The sequence below is a fragment of the Schistocerca serialis genome, chromosome 1 (genome assembly GCF_023864345.2).
Source record: "Schistocerca serialis cubense isolate TAMUIC-IGC-003099 chromosome 1, iqSchSeri2.2, whole genome shotgun sequence".
Lineage (NCBI taxonomy): Eukaryota > Metazoa > Arthropoda > Insecta > Orthoptera > Acrididae > Schistocerca > Schistocerca serialis.
Genome location: NC_064638.1, coordinates 748,319,647 through 748,335,053, shown reverse-complemented (window position 1 = coordinate 748,335,053; position 15,407 = coordinate 748,319,647). Strand labels below are relative to the sequence as shown.

The following is a 15,407-nucleotide window of genomic DNA, read 5'->3' as shown; positions in this document are numbered from 1 at the left end:
GCTCTCTTTTCTCCAAAGGTCTCTTTAATTTTCCTGTAGGCAGTATCTATCTTACCCCTAGTGAGATAAGCCTCCACATCCTTACATGTGTCCTCTAGACATCCCCATTTAGCCATTTTGCACGTCCTGTCAATCTCATTTTTGAGGCGTTTGTATTCCTTTTTGTCTCCTTCATTTATTGCATTTTTATATTGTCTTCTTTTCAATATTTCTTCTGTTACCCAAGGATTTCTACTAGCCCTTGTCTTTTTACCTAGTTGATCCTCTGCTGCCTTCACTATTTCATCTCTCAGAGCTACTCATTCTTCTTCTACTGTACTTCTTTCCCCAATTCCTGTCAAGTGCTCCCTAATGCTCTCCTCAAAACTCTGTACAACCTCTGGTTTGGTCAGTTTATCCAAGCCCCATCCCCTGCTGATAATGAACATAAATTTATTGGTAATTGTAAGGAGAAAACAATGACAATGCAAATGTGAATCCAAGTGGAACATGCAAGCAAAATTTTAAACCTGAGTAAGTTGATGTTCCTCAAATTACAGTAGGAGAGGCATGGTGCTGAGATGAGTAGAACTGAAAAGCAGCTAAGTGCACACAATAAATATGCCATTGATGAAAAAAATAAATTTGTTACTAGGCAGCAATTACTATGATATTATAACAATGCATGGAAATATTAACTTTGCAAAAAATGCACAGATTGTCATATAGAACATGACTTCAAGGCTAGCAAATAAACTCTGACATGAGGAGCACATGACACTGAGCATGGGAATTGGAGAACAGACTGAATGGTGATGCAATTAAAGGTTCCAGACCTAGGTCTGTCACTAACGTAACTTCATTGGTGAAGGAACTGTGTAACTATGTTTCATGAGGTGGACTTTTTAGTCACGAGGATGGCTCAGTAATTGTGTTAAGAAAGAATGGAGCATTTTTGTTGCGCCTTCTGTTCTGCAAGCTTGATTAATCCTAGGATAGTATAAAGAATTTCAACAATGTACAGCATACAGTTCATTGACAATCATATGAGTTGGTCAGTGGGTCGACTGCAAGTGAAAATGGAGGGAACAGAGTTTCGTGCTGTTATTTAACATTTTAATTGGAAATTGGATGAAGTTTGTGCAACTCTGCACCATTTACTTTTGGGTTAATGAACTTAAATGAGGTCAGACAAGGACTGAAGACTAAGCCCATACTGGCCATCCAATTGCGGTCACCACATAGGAAACTATTCACAAAATCCATGATATGGTAATGCAACACCATCGAATAAAAATTTGCCTGATTATTAAGAAAGTAGGCATCTCAACTAATCCAAGTGCATAATACCCTGCACAGACAATTGGCTACAAAGAAGCTGTGTGCGTTATGTGGCTGCCGTGTTTGCTCACAGTAAACCAAATGCTCATCCAGGACAACATTTAAACACTCTGGTCAGCAATGTTTACTTGCGATCCACAGGACTTTTCCAGCCAATCTGTGACTGTTGGTAGAACCTGGATCCATCATTACACACCAGACTCAAAACGACAATCAAAACAACGGACAAAGGCCGATGAAAGTGTACTGAAGAATGCAAAGCCCATTTTGTCAGCTGGTAAGGTGACGGCCACTGTTTCTCGGGAGTCCCAAAGAATAATCCTTACAAATTCCTTGGAAAAAGATAGAACAATTATTGGACCCTATTAAGCTACAATGTTGGATCATTTGAAACTTGCACTGGCTGGAGGGGAAGAAAAGGACCAAGGTTGGCACACAAAAAAGTACTTTTCACCAGGATAATGCACCATCCCATACATCAGCAATAACAATGGTGAAAAGTGCATGAACTGGTTCCTCACCCACTGAACTGAACACACTCAGCCGCCAAGTGACTACTTTGTGTTCCCAAACTTGAAACTTTGGCTTCCTGGGAAGAAATTTGCATTAAATGAATTAGTGATAGTAGCAACCAATGAGTATTTTGCGAGTTTAAAAGAAACTATTTTTCAGATGGGATGAAAAAGCCGGAGGATCACTGCATTAAGCGTACATCCCTTAAACACTATGTCAAGAAGTATGGCGAGTTGTTTATGAAACAAACATTTTTTTCTTACTTTTCACCACACTTATCAAAACCCCTCTTATGTATTGATTCTACTACATTTATAATTTGCAACCGAGTTGGAGCATGGCTTTAGCAGTGAATGGCAGGACATAGTCAGTATTAGGACATACCAGTGCAGAGCAACTTATGTTTTGTAAAAGCCATCATTTATGAATGTAAATATTTGGCGAAATAAACCAATGGTTGTAAATTTTATTTACTGGATTTCAGTGCTTTAAATGAATATTATTGAACTTTTGTGTGAACTTGCAGCAAGACATTGTGGCCTAGTACTACATGTGCTCTCAACAATTTGCTGAGCCTACACAACAAGGGCATGCACGCTGCGCCCCCCCCCCCCCCCCCCCCCCCCCCCCCCCCCCCCCCCAACTCCAAACACAAGGATTATCAGGGGCGTAAAATCACACTGTCCAAGGAAAATTTTGTTTTTATTCTTTATCTTTATTCTTCCTCTATTTTCACTTTTGGTAACAGCTAATAATCACTTTCATAATACTGGTTACAAAATAACTGACACAGAAATAAAATACAATTTATTTCACATTGAATTAGCAGCAGGTGACTAATTATTTATTGTATCGTAACTTGTAATTTTTAGAGTGCCAGCTGTCACAGAAACACTAGAAACCTAAACTGTCCTTGTACCATGAACACTGCATGGAGGATGCCTTGTCAGAGTGGCATTTCATTTTCAATTAATTTAAAATGAAACAGATGTCATTAACATTCTGTAATTTTTTCATATATTAATTCTGCTGCCACAAACCAGACTCTTCTCTACATTCAACTGTCTTCTGCCTTCTTTTTGATCATATACACCAATGCTTTTTAACACTGTACAAGTCCCATCTTCCTTTAAAATTTCCTGAAGTCTGACTGCAGCTTGAGACGGACAAGACCTCCGCAAATACCAGATAATCTTCATATGAGGTCTGTTAAAAAAATTCCAGGACTTTGTCTATAAAATTTTTCTACCCTCACCTTTTACTTACTGTGCATAGTCTACTTCAAAATTATCTCCTCTACAAATGATATCCCACTCCCAATGCCATTTCCACTTCCGTAAGGAGTCTTGGTACACCTCTTGCTGGATTATGCTGAGCACTGTATGCAAATTTTCTTTTATCTCGTCTATGGTTGCAAATCTTCATGCTCTCCAACTTTGGAAATAAAAAAAAGTCTGTAGGGGCCAGGTCTGAAGAGTTCAGAGGATGAGGCAGCACAGTGATTTTGTTTTGTGTGCATTAGTCACACACCAACAAGGCCTTGACTCATGAACCATGGGACGAAATTGGCAGCAACACAATGCATTCTTAGATGCTGTATCCGGATTTCACGACATGATCCAACTGAAATGTTACATTCTTCTGCAATCTCTCTGACAGTGAAATCCTCAATTTTGTTGATATTCCTGAATAAGCATCATCGGTAGACGTCTAAAGGGGGTCCTGAATGAGGAGCATCTGTAACTTATGTCCAGCCACTTTAATACAGAGTACAGCTTAAGCACTCATCACTGTAGGCTTTCTGCATCATTTGGTGTGTCCTTGTAAAGGTTTTATTGAGTTTTACACAAAACATAATGCAGACGCACTGCTCCTCTAACTCTGCCAACTCTAAATTCACAAACAGTGCAACACAACATTCTACTCAATACAGCACTGAACAATAACTAACAGCATATAACAATGAAATTTCCAGCACTAACACATTAAACACAGGCATGTGCAGGGATGCCAAACGGATTTCCCTCCAACACACCACTGGTGCAAAATTACGGATATTCCAGAACTTTTTGAACAGACTCCATAGCATAAAATTGACTACAATGTGAAAGGCCAAATGTCAAACACTGACTGGATTTACTATCAGCAGGAGAACTCATTTACAGTATTACACTATATTTTACAATCTGGTGATTCTGTACAGTCTCTATGCAGACTGTGTCATGTCTTGGGACATACATCAAAGACATGTTGATTATTGTTGGGAAGCCCAAACCACAGAATTTCACCAGGGTCTCCATGACAAAGCATAAGGCATTGCAGACTAAGGAAGTACTGGTGATGATGCAAGCATGTCGAATAGAAACTTTGCGTTGTCACAATAAGTTCCCGGAATACCTCAAACATAAAATATACGACCAACTGAAACCAGAATCTTACTACTATTTCGATTAATAAAAAGTAACTTCACTGTGATGAATCCCAATTTGAACTCTGTACACTTGCTCAATTATAAAACCCGCTGAGGGAACTACTGCTGTCCAAAATTTTGTGTATTTCATCAAATGCCCTTATACCTTCACAACTGACAGAAGTAAAAATTGCCACACGATTTGTGCCGAACCCAACACCCCTAGCATGCCAGTCTAATACCGTGCTTTCATGGTTATCTCATCTTTCCAAAGATCAATACATTTTAACGGATGGTCAGTAAACCATTGTGTCTGCTTTTTGAGAATGTCCCCTGTATGAAGGTCCACCACAGTAAATGGTTTTACTGAGAGATAGCCAACACTTTAAACTAACCACCAATAAGTTCTTCCTCTAATCCCCTGAATCGAGTTGTTTTCCCCACATTGTAAGAAAAAATTATTTAAAGGTGCCAGAATACACAGTTTTTCATGTATGAATGAGGAATCAGTTTTAAAGAAGGCAAACTACATCAGATTTGTATCAAAAATTTAGCATAAGATTTAAAATTGTCAGTGGTTTATTCAGACAAAATGTGGATTCCCACTTAATGCACAGCAAATGCTGACAAAGTAACTGTGAGTATCCATCTACAATTAGTTATGTACGGCATTGGCATGTAAATGTGTGCATGCGAAACTGTTCCACTTGTAAAAATGTGGGCTCATATGCTATTACTAGTTCCCTTCCCTGTTTCGAGAGTGTAAACACACCATGTCTTCAATTTCTTTTGCCAGGTATTATCTAATGCTACTTTAGTTTTGGAGGAATGGTGGTGTTTACACACATTATAATAAGGCACTGCACCAATGCTTCTCTAGTTTCATTCTTACCACCTCCTGAATGGCATGCGTGTGCTTGTTCTTAAATGTTGTTGTTAAACTCTGATCTCTGTTTCATTATTTCTTTATAAGAGTATCATGGTGAGCTCGCATACTTACATCTGCAGGGACATCCTTTGCATTTACAATTCCTTGACGTACTAAGTACTGTACAAAGTCTCTTGCAGCGTTAACTTGTGCATCTTTCTTGTTTGTTGAGTTTCCAGCACCAACATAATCAAATCCCTCAACACGGACTTCACAAAGAAACCTTTGCCGGTGCCTAGGTCCTGGAAGACATCAAACATCAAGCAGATTAGATTAGATTCACTTTCAATTCTATAGACCCAAAAGTGAGATGATTTGCATGGTCGTGGAACATCGGAAAGTATAACAGAAAAAACTTAAAACATCTGAATATAATACACACTTCCCTGATCATTGATCAGGAGATAGTAAAGATATGTGAATACATTACCATAAACTGGAACTGCTAATATTTACAGAGGTAATACATCATCAGAATAAAACACGTTATGCACTTTCAATAAATTTATCATACACAAAATACCTAATCTTGACTGTTGTGACCAAGGCTGTCAAAACTGATATCCAACAGACATTTTTTAGAGTAGGAGGAGCTGCCTACCAAAAAGTGTTTCAAACTATGTTTAAACTGTGCTTTACATGAAACTAATTTTTTAATGGTTGCTGCCAATTTTTTGAAAAAGTATGCTCCTGAATATTGAACCCGTTTCTGGACCAAAGTAAGTGATTTAAGGCGGGCTTGCAGAGGAGTGAATGAGGGGAGGCTTGCTGGGGAGGAGTGAATGAGGGGAGGCTTCCAGGGGAGGAGTGAATGAGGGGAGGAGCAAAGGGGGCATGGGGCTGAGAGAGAGGGGGTGATGGCGGCTTGGGGGGGGGTGATAGGGGCTTGGGGGGAGGGGGTGGGTGATGGGGGCTTGGGGGGGTGATGTGGGCTGGGGGGGAGATGGGGGCTTGGGGGGGTGATGGGGGCTTGGAGGGGGGTGATGGGGGCTTGGGGGGGGGTGATGGGGGCTTGGGGGGGGTGATGGGGGCTTGGGGGGGGGGGGGGTGATGGGGGCTTGGGGGGGGTGATGGGGGCCTGGGGGGGTGATGGGGGCTTTGGGGGGGGTGATCGGGGCTTTGGGGGGGGGTGATCGGGGCTTTGGGGGGGGGGGGGTGATCAGGGCTTTGGGGGGGGGGGTGATCAGGGCTTTGGGGGGGGGGGTGATCGGGGCTTTGGGGGGGGTGATGGGGGGGGCTTTGGGGGGTGATGGGGGCTTTGGGGTGGGAGTGAGGGGAGATTTGGGAGGAGCGAGGAGGGCGTGGGAGTGAGGGGAGATGTGGGGGGAGCAAGGGGGGCGTGAACGAGAGGAGATGTGGGGGGAGCAGGATGCGGCATGGGGGGCGCAAGGGACGGCATGGGGGGAGGGCGCGGGTCTGATGGAGTGATGGCGGAGGGGGGACGGAGGTATGGAGGGGCGGTGCAGACTGGGCAGCAGACTGGGTCTGGTGCAGACAGGGTGGGAGAGGGGAACCTGTACTGGAAGGGATAAGGTACTGAGGGGATCCGGTACAGATGGGGGTCAAGGTATGGGGGGGTGGAGTACGGAGGGTGTTGGAGGTACAGATGCAGGGATGAGGTAGGGATGAAGTTCGGAGGGGGGAGGAGGTACCGAGCAAGGGGCGTGAACGAGAGGAGATGTGGGGGGAGCAGGATGCGGCATGGGGGGCGCAAGGGACGGCATGGGGGGCGCAAGGGACGGCATGGGGGGAGGGGGCGGGTCTGATGGAGTGATGGCGGAGGTATGAAGGGGCGGTGCAGACTGGGCAGCAGACGGGGTCTGGTGCAGACAGGGTGGGAGAGGGGAACCTGTACTGGAAGGGATAAGGTACTGAGGGGATCCGGTACAGATGGGGGTCAAGGTATGGGGGGGGGGGGTGGAGTACGGAGGGTGTTGGAGGTACAGATGGAGGGATGAGATAGGGATGAAGTTCGGAGGGGGGAGGAGGTACCGAGCAAGGGGTATGTACAGGGCAGGTATGGAGGGGGGGGGGGGGAGTTGGGGAGTGGGTCGGCGAGGTACGGAGGGGGGGGCAGGTGTGGAGGGGGAAAGGTACGGAGAGGGGGGAAGGTACGGAGGCGTACAGCGCACTTGAGGGGGTAAATTTTGTGAGAAAATTTATAATTATATTTATAATAATGTTGGGCGTCAAATAGTTAGCGCCCTCAAACTGAACTGACAAACCAAACCAGCTTGTGCTCTATGGTATAAATTTGATTGTTGCTTGTTTGGAAATAAAAACGCCTTTTTTCGCTGTACTTTGTTTTATTTTCCCAGATGTTTTTTGCCATTTTTACTTTAAGGCATGGTCAGTGGGATGGTTGTTCCTGTTCTTAGTTGGCATCAATGTTTCCTCTGATCTGGTCACATGGAGGTCGCAGTACCGCTGTATTTATGAAACATATGCATGTTTTCCTGCATTTTGAACGTTATTCTTCCCACATTTCATTTTATTTGCAGTAAATGTTTTAACGCATTCTCAGTCTTCTGTCACTAGTATAGACATAACACTAACGTTCAAATCAAGCAATCACCTGTGTCCTTCACCCAACTTGCTTAAGAGCAACCCTTCCTCAGATTTACACCAATATAACAGAGTCAAATTAACAAAGATATTACATAAAACTACTAGGCAGCAAGGAGACTTTACCTGTAAAACGCAACGTATGATCTGTTTTGTTACAGTATATCAAATCAAAGTAATTCTGCAAATTTCAACAAGCAACGTAAGTGTAAAAGAGTGTATGTACCTGTTAACCTAACCTCAAACTGAGGTTCAGTTTTTCGCTTGTTGCACAAATGATGAAGAAAGGATTTTATGTCCATTGTTGCAATTGCAGATGCCTTAAGTGCCTAAAAGAGAGAGAGCACAATTAGAAATGGTCATGACCCAAATTATGTAGCTGTTCCAGCAGCTGTTCTTATATGTCATATACACTAACATGCATTAACATGCATAAACATGCATCATACAGATAAATGAATGTAACTTTAAACACAGAAAATAATTTTTCACCAAGTTGATATTCAATACTAGCACTAATGTGATTTTTAAAGATCTATAAGCATACATATCACAGTTTTAATCTGTCTACTGCTGAACATAGCAAATGCTCTAAAGAGTGAGACATTTAGCAGTCTTCAAACTGAATTATGTCTAAAGCCTGGTGACACAAATAACTTATCATTATCAACCAACCGGGCCATTACATGACAAGTGATCTAATTTCGGGGAAGTTCCCACATAACCATCACAGATTTTGATGAAATTTTGTATGAACATTCGCACCTGTTCCCAATGAACATTGGAAAGTTTTACATTCACCAATTTCATATCAGCTAAGATACAGCCATTTTTTTTACTATAAAACGCAGCTATCAGCAGTGCCCCCATGAGTTTTGAGACATAATATCTCCAGTAGTATTTTCTTGAAACAAAATTACGTAATCTTGTACAACTTTTTGCACTCTCTTAAGCAAAATAATAAATATTTCATGAGCAATTTGCATACGGATAATTGGAAGCAAAGTCGGCTAAAAAAACAGACATTCTAAAAACCTGCAAACTTTACCTTTTTATATCTCTGGAAGTCATTGTGGGAGACACATGAAACTTTGTATATAATAACTTACTGATACAAGGTCTTAGAATATAACATTTCATTCTCCTACTGTTTTCCAATAGTTTACAAACTGGAAGGCAAAAATGACAGTTTTCTAAAAATTGTCACAAATGACAGTTTTTAGCCCATTTTTTACAAATAATAGTCTTCTGGAAACTCTTACAAACAGTTTTCATTAGAAAGACCATGTTCTACCCCACCTAAAAAGCTACTTGGTTTTGCAATGCAAGAATGGAAGTTCCCCCCCCCCCCCCCCCCAAAAAAAAAGACCACCACCATGGAGGTGTGTTGAAAATGGGCCCACATTCCATAGGTACTCAAATCTGAAATTTTTTATTATTTTCTGCAACTCTTTAGTACTCCGGGGTTAGGAAGGCAATATCAAAGGTCTGATGACTGGAATACGAGCTTGAGTTTTTTTTATGACATCTCAACAGCATTCAGCTCTACAAGTGTGCAAAGTTTCAGGTTTATCCCACAATCACTTCCTGAGATGGAAAAGCTACATTTCACATTTTTTTCAAGTGATTATTTCGTGGCCTACTTTGCTTCAAATTATCCATACGCACATTGCTCAGGGAATATTTGTCATTATTTTGCTTAACAGAGTGTAAAAAGTTGTAAAAGACTACCTAGTTTTGTTTATTTATAAAAAAAATTACTGGAGACATTATGTTTCACAGTGGCTAAAAATTTGTGGGTTCAATGCTGATAGGCTGCACTATGGGGTCAAACAAATGACTATGTATCCGTGAGTATTGAATTAATGATCATGAAACTTTACCAATGTTTATAGTGAACATGTGTGATTGTTCATACAAAACTTCATAAAAATCTGTAATGGCCGTAAGAGAACTTGTTAATACATTAAGGTTTTAAGAGTCACAGCTTTAAATCAAACACATTGTTGGCAAACACAGGCACTTTACTAATACAATATCCAACTCCGAAGAACACTTTTCAAATGTAAACCTTAAAATTTTCATAGACTTATAAAAACTTAAAAAATACCACAACAAGATCCTAACTCATGCCACAAAAAATCTTTATTTATTTAGAAACAGGCATCTATTATAAAGCATAGAAAAAGGCAGCAATGCTAAGGTCTACGAAACAGCAATTGTGCTCATATCTTATTGACAGGTTGCAATATTAAAAATGTTCAAGAGACCATTTTCCATTAATTCTAACTGGCGTGAAAAAATGATCCTCCTAGAATTTGGGAAGGTATGTATTTACATAAACAAGGGCACTACAGCCATGAAAGAACATTTCATTAAAGTGATGCTGTTTCAAAATAATTTCTTTTCTAGTGACCCCGCAACATGCATGAGGTCAAAGAATGGCGTATTTTACGCAGTTTGGAATACTCTGTTATCTACGTAGAAGAAAAAATTGATAATGACTGGTGAGTTCACATTGTCAACATGAAGATTAGGAATGAGAAACAGATCCTTGACCTCCAACACAAAATTATGTGTTACCTTGAATAAAACATTTCCAGGTAGGTAATTATGTCATGTCTATAAAACTAACATACTGGCCACTCATGCAAGTGGCCTTCATCAGGTATTTTTTACTGCTGGGTCAGTGCCAGGCTCATCTTATATAGGAGTAATTTCATTCCTCTGGTAGAGTCAGTTTGTCAGGAAGATCACTGGATTATTTTGATTGGATGACTTGTACGGAGGCAGGAATTGGCAACTTTAATTGATAGTGACTTTATTTTAATTCTTATCGGCTGGTAGCCGCAAGTCTACAACCACACTGAACTACTGTGTTACAAATGTGGTGGCAGCTGGCATCCGAAACAACTTTGTATGTTATGTGCCTTTGGATGCTATGTATACTACTGCAATTGGTGGGGCATCTCACAAATGTTGTTGGTCCACAGGCGTGCTACTGCTGGCAACCAAGATGACTGGTGCCAATACCAGTTGACAAGACTCATGCTGAGAGGCTTCTTTACAATTTCTAACACCTCTCATATCTTTTCATCACAAAAGTGCAATGAAGTAGACCGAGTTCCAGACAAATAATTGAGGCCTACCAGATGATAGAGCTTTTTAGTTAGTGTTATCATCAGCAGGTAGGTCTCCACATGTATGTGATAGATTTGTTTGGTTAAATTTAATCAAGGACACAAAACAGTCGTCAGTGGTCCCTGCCCCATGTTGCCTGCACAAAAATTATGTTTATTGTACGGTATCTCACTCTGCCATTCTACTAAAACCAGCCAGTATCCTTTAATAGTAGTAAGAAACCCAATACTAGGTCTTTATTAGACACATTCTATTCAGAAATTAGTGACCGAAATATTCCTTTGTCTTTTGACCTCCAGTTTTTGACATTGGAAGATTAAATGTGGTGCAATTTCACCCCCCACACCACATAGTCTGCATTTACCAGCTTATTTCTCTAAAGTGTCGAGTGCCCATGGCTTGTCATTAGACCTAACATGAGTTCAATCTGTTTCTTTTTCAAGCCCAATATTACAGAATTTCTCTTAAAACATCATTCTGCCACCAATACCTTACTGTGTTCTTGTTTTTGGATTTTAGTTCAATATTCTACACGGTGCCTCCTGATCCAGCAATGGAGTTTAAATTTTACCATCAGCGCGGTGATTGTTAAGACATGTTCTATTCCAATGAATGCAAATGTAAATTTATGGGCTTAGAACATAAACTTTCAATGGCATGTTGCAAGTCTCCCTTTTGCGACTTGCATTTCCCTAATCTACCCCAGTCACCATTTGAGGAGAGAGGCCCTGCAGTTTTAACATGGAATTTGAACCATATGTCCTTTCTGGCAAATCTCTACATTATTGAGAAATGAATGCTAGGTTAAAGGCAGACAAAAAAAAAAGTGGTCCGACTGGGATTCGATCCAGAGACCTTTTGGTTTCCAGCGCACACTACCACTACACCACCAGGCCCAATTATGTTGTAATCAGTCATGCCCATTACAATGGCAGAGTTGCCCTTGTCTGCTTGTATCATAACTATACCACAGTTGTATATCAAAAAATGTAAATGACAGGTCAGAATATCAACAATATAAGGGAAAGATAGATTTCTACTTACTGCAAAGATGACAGATTAAGTTGCGAACAGGCACAATGAGAACACACACACACACACACACACACACACACACACACACACACAAGTAAGCACACATTACACATAAATGACCGCTATCTCCAGCAACTCGGACCAGAATGCATTCCGGTCCGGAGATGTCGGTCATGTGTGCGTGAGGTGTCCCTACTTATGTGAATGAAGGTAGGTGTGTGTGTGTGTGTGTGTGTGTGTGTGTGTGTGTGTGTGTGTTGTGTGTTTCCTTTTCTGACAAAGATTTCCACCAAAAGCTGATGCGGGAGTGTCTTTTCATTGTGACTGACTGCAATTTAACATGTCATTTTTATGGTAAGTGGCAATTTATCTTTTCCTTATATTGTTCACAGTTGTCTGTCAGTTTCATATTATCATTTTGGCCTCCTTTTGTGAGGCTAGCTTTGGTAGATTTGTGCGAGTCACGATTATCACAGTGTCTTGACAAACTTTTTCTACCTCAGCTTCAGAGGTGGTTTAATGAAGATTCAGTTGGTAACATATCATCATGTTTAGAAAAACATTTAGATGCTATGGTGAAACTCTCACCCTTGGACAGGATTTCTGTGGCAATGTCACTAGGAGTATAGCTAGAAATGTTAACACCACTGTCCAATGCTTGTCTAACTTTAGTACTTTGCTGCTTCATCTTCCTATGATGAAAAAGTGCATGTGTTTTTGACATCATTATTGGAGTGTATACGATGGATGCTTCCCTGCAGAAATGCATTTCTTGGTCTGTAAGCGACAAAGTCATTTTGTTAGGGACTCCACTGCATTCTACAAGACTAGCATGTCACCTCTATGGACCTTACGCTGTGGTTATAGTGGAGAGGCATGGCACTACCGGAGCAGCACTGGCATAACAAATCAGTGCTATTAAGTGTGCATTATTACAGTAGTGCTGTAAGCAGAGCAGTGCAGTTCTGAGAGTGGTGATCAGAGAGTTCGGGCTACTCTGGTTGCATTTGGGCAACAACGGCAGCATTCAGCTCTTGCTGAAGTCAGTACCATTGTGGCACTCGTGTTTCTTTTGTTGTACTGCTGAAAAAAAATGCAATCAGCAGAAGCCTTTATAGCAGCTGCTTTTACTTGGCATCCTTTGTGCAACCCATGAAAAAATTATCAACTAATTCATTCTGGACAAGTTATGTAATGAGGTGCAGCAGAATTACAAACTACAATCACGTACATTTCCTTACTCTCTCATTTCTTTCATTGTTTTAAAACGAGAGGTGGTAACAAAGTTGCAGTACATAGCTGATATGCACATGAAAATCATGTTTCATTATCTGAGAAAAAGTTTTCAAAATCGTCTCATTCCGACAGCTTCATAGAAGCCCTGTTAAAAGTTTCATTCTGTCTGATAAGTGCCTTGCATAGCATGCTCGATTTCAACCGTATGTTGCTCATCAACACTGACAGATCCTTCTAGGTCAATGACAGTGTAATAGAGAACATGCACGAATTACAATATCATCAGCAAATTTGGTGAAGTTTCTACTGGCTTCCAAAATATGCTCCACTTAGTGCTCATTAGTCCAAAGGGACATTCAATTAATTATAGGAGTATGGAAAATCATTTGCTGAGATGTTCTTTCATAGACCTAAACCATGTCGACTGTAATATTTGAAACAAATGCCTCAACAATGGATTGCCTAATCTCTGGATATGCCTTATCTCTAATGTATACAAAAGGCAACACACCTGATGCCTTTGGTAGTGGGGAGTCTGGCTGTATATTTAAAGTTCCCCTTCTTGCACCACATGATACACACTAAACTGAAATCTACCACTTTCGCTTTCCTTCCCCCAACATCGATTATAATGAATTTCCTGTGGGAACCTGCAACTACTTGTAATACGACTTGAAAGCATTTATAACTATATAACATTGTACCAGAATTTTCTGGGCATATTAGACAAATGTATTTTCTGTCAACTTCACTGACTGTATCTGGAAAGTTCTGTATGCTACATAAATAATTTACAACACTTGGAAAACAATTTTTAGAAGACACTCTCATGTGAAGTGGGTGGAGGCAATCCTAAGCTTTGGTAATTGACTCCACAATTCTTACAACAGCTGTGAATCCTATTGTGAATCTTTCTAAGGACCTGTAACAATTTTCATTTCACCAGCTGTCAATGACCCTTAGAAAAATGCATTATCCTGACATACATCTGCAGCACCTTGCATTTTACTGCACTAGGTGAGGAAGTTACACATGGTAACCACACGGCAACCTACTCTCCTTACTGCCAAAATCTTGTTTCAGTACCTCAAACCATTTATGAGATACAAAAGTGTTATGATTATTTCATTCTTGTGTTACTGTGTGGGCATGTGAGTGGAATGGAGTGCTATATGCAATCCATTTTCTCCAGAATGGAGTGAGTTGTAGATTTCATCCACAGTTTATAAAGAATAGGTTCAATATCTCAAATACATTTGGTACACGGCAACATATGACATAATGAGCACCGAACGCAAATTCACACCAACCTCTACTTTTCAATGCAAACTATTTGGCTTTCTTGCAGTAGTTTAATGTAACTATGATGATTAACAAAATGATACACAGTTCATCGTGCAGGCTAATGAATAAAGCTATGAGAAACTAATTTTTTTGACCATGCAGTGTCATTAATATCGTTTGAGAAAGGCCACTGATTGGCCGGCTTGCACATTTGCCATCCACGCAGTGATGTGAACTTGCTGGCTGCCACACTGCTCCATGACCCCACTGTAACTGGGCACAAAGCAGCACTGTGGCACCTGCCAACTCACAGCTTTCATCTGCTAAGTTGTGCCGCTCCACTATAATCCTGGTCTGATAGTTTGCTTCACCATCACATCCATGTTCAGAAATGTACCAGTAGATGAGACTGTCAATACTCCACAGTAATTTACGACCTCTGACATCTGTGAGATTGAGCATCACTGCCTTGCAACAACCTATTTCAAGTGGAAAACAAAATTTTTATGAACAGAGAAATGGTTGAACTATGGAATCACCATTCCACCAGTAGCAGTAGAAATCCTTGGGGAAGTAGCTGAAGGATCAGTACACCACCAGTTCGTATTGTTTTGCCCCAAATACTGTCTTCAGTAGGTAGATGCCATTTTTGTTACCTTTTCAAAGAGTGAAGAAGAGATGCACAACATCCACTGTCACCTCAATCTATAGCACGCCAACATACAACTCACTTTGGAAATTGCCTCTGCATTTTCACGCAACACAGTAAAATGCCAAAGACTTATGACAGTCAGTGCCATCTTGGCCACCAAAGAACAAGCATCCAGCACTCCTCCATTCATTTTGCAAAACTGACAATACACAAATTAGTTCACACTTAAAACTTCCTAAATGCAATCTAATCACATGAACGCCAGAGAGGATTTGGAAGTTTAAAGAAAACACACATTCCTTCAACAATGGCGTAAAAATGTT

General features: G+C 40.8%; 1 protein-coding gene across 2 annotated transcripts in view; it reads right to left on the bottom strand.

The window, feature by feature from the left end:
* LOC126481955 (dosage compensation regulator) overlaps positions 1 to 15,407 on the bottom strand; it is a 169,624-nt gene that overhangs the window by 134,718 nt on the left and 19,499 nt on the right. For both annotated transcript variants that reach the window (XM_050105926.1, XM_050105918.1), the window contains exons 2-3: positions 7,963 to 8,065; positions 5,244 to 5,413 (exon numbers count right to left, since the gene is read on the bottom strand). In XM_050105926.1, the coding sequence (XP_049961883.1) occupies positions 5,244 to 5,413; positions 7,963 to 8,038 (246 nt within the window). In that variant the 5' untranslated portion in view covers positions 8,039 to 8,065. The remainder of the gene's footprint in view (positions 1 to 5,243; positions 5,414 to 7,962; positions 8,066 to 15,407) is intronic.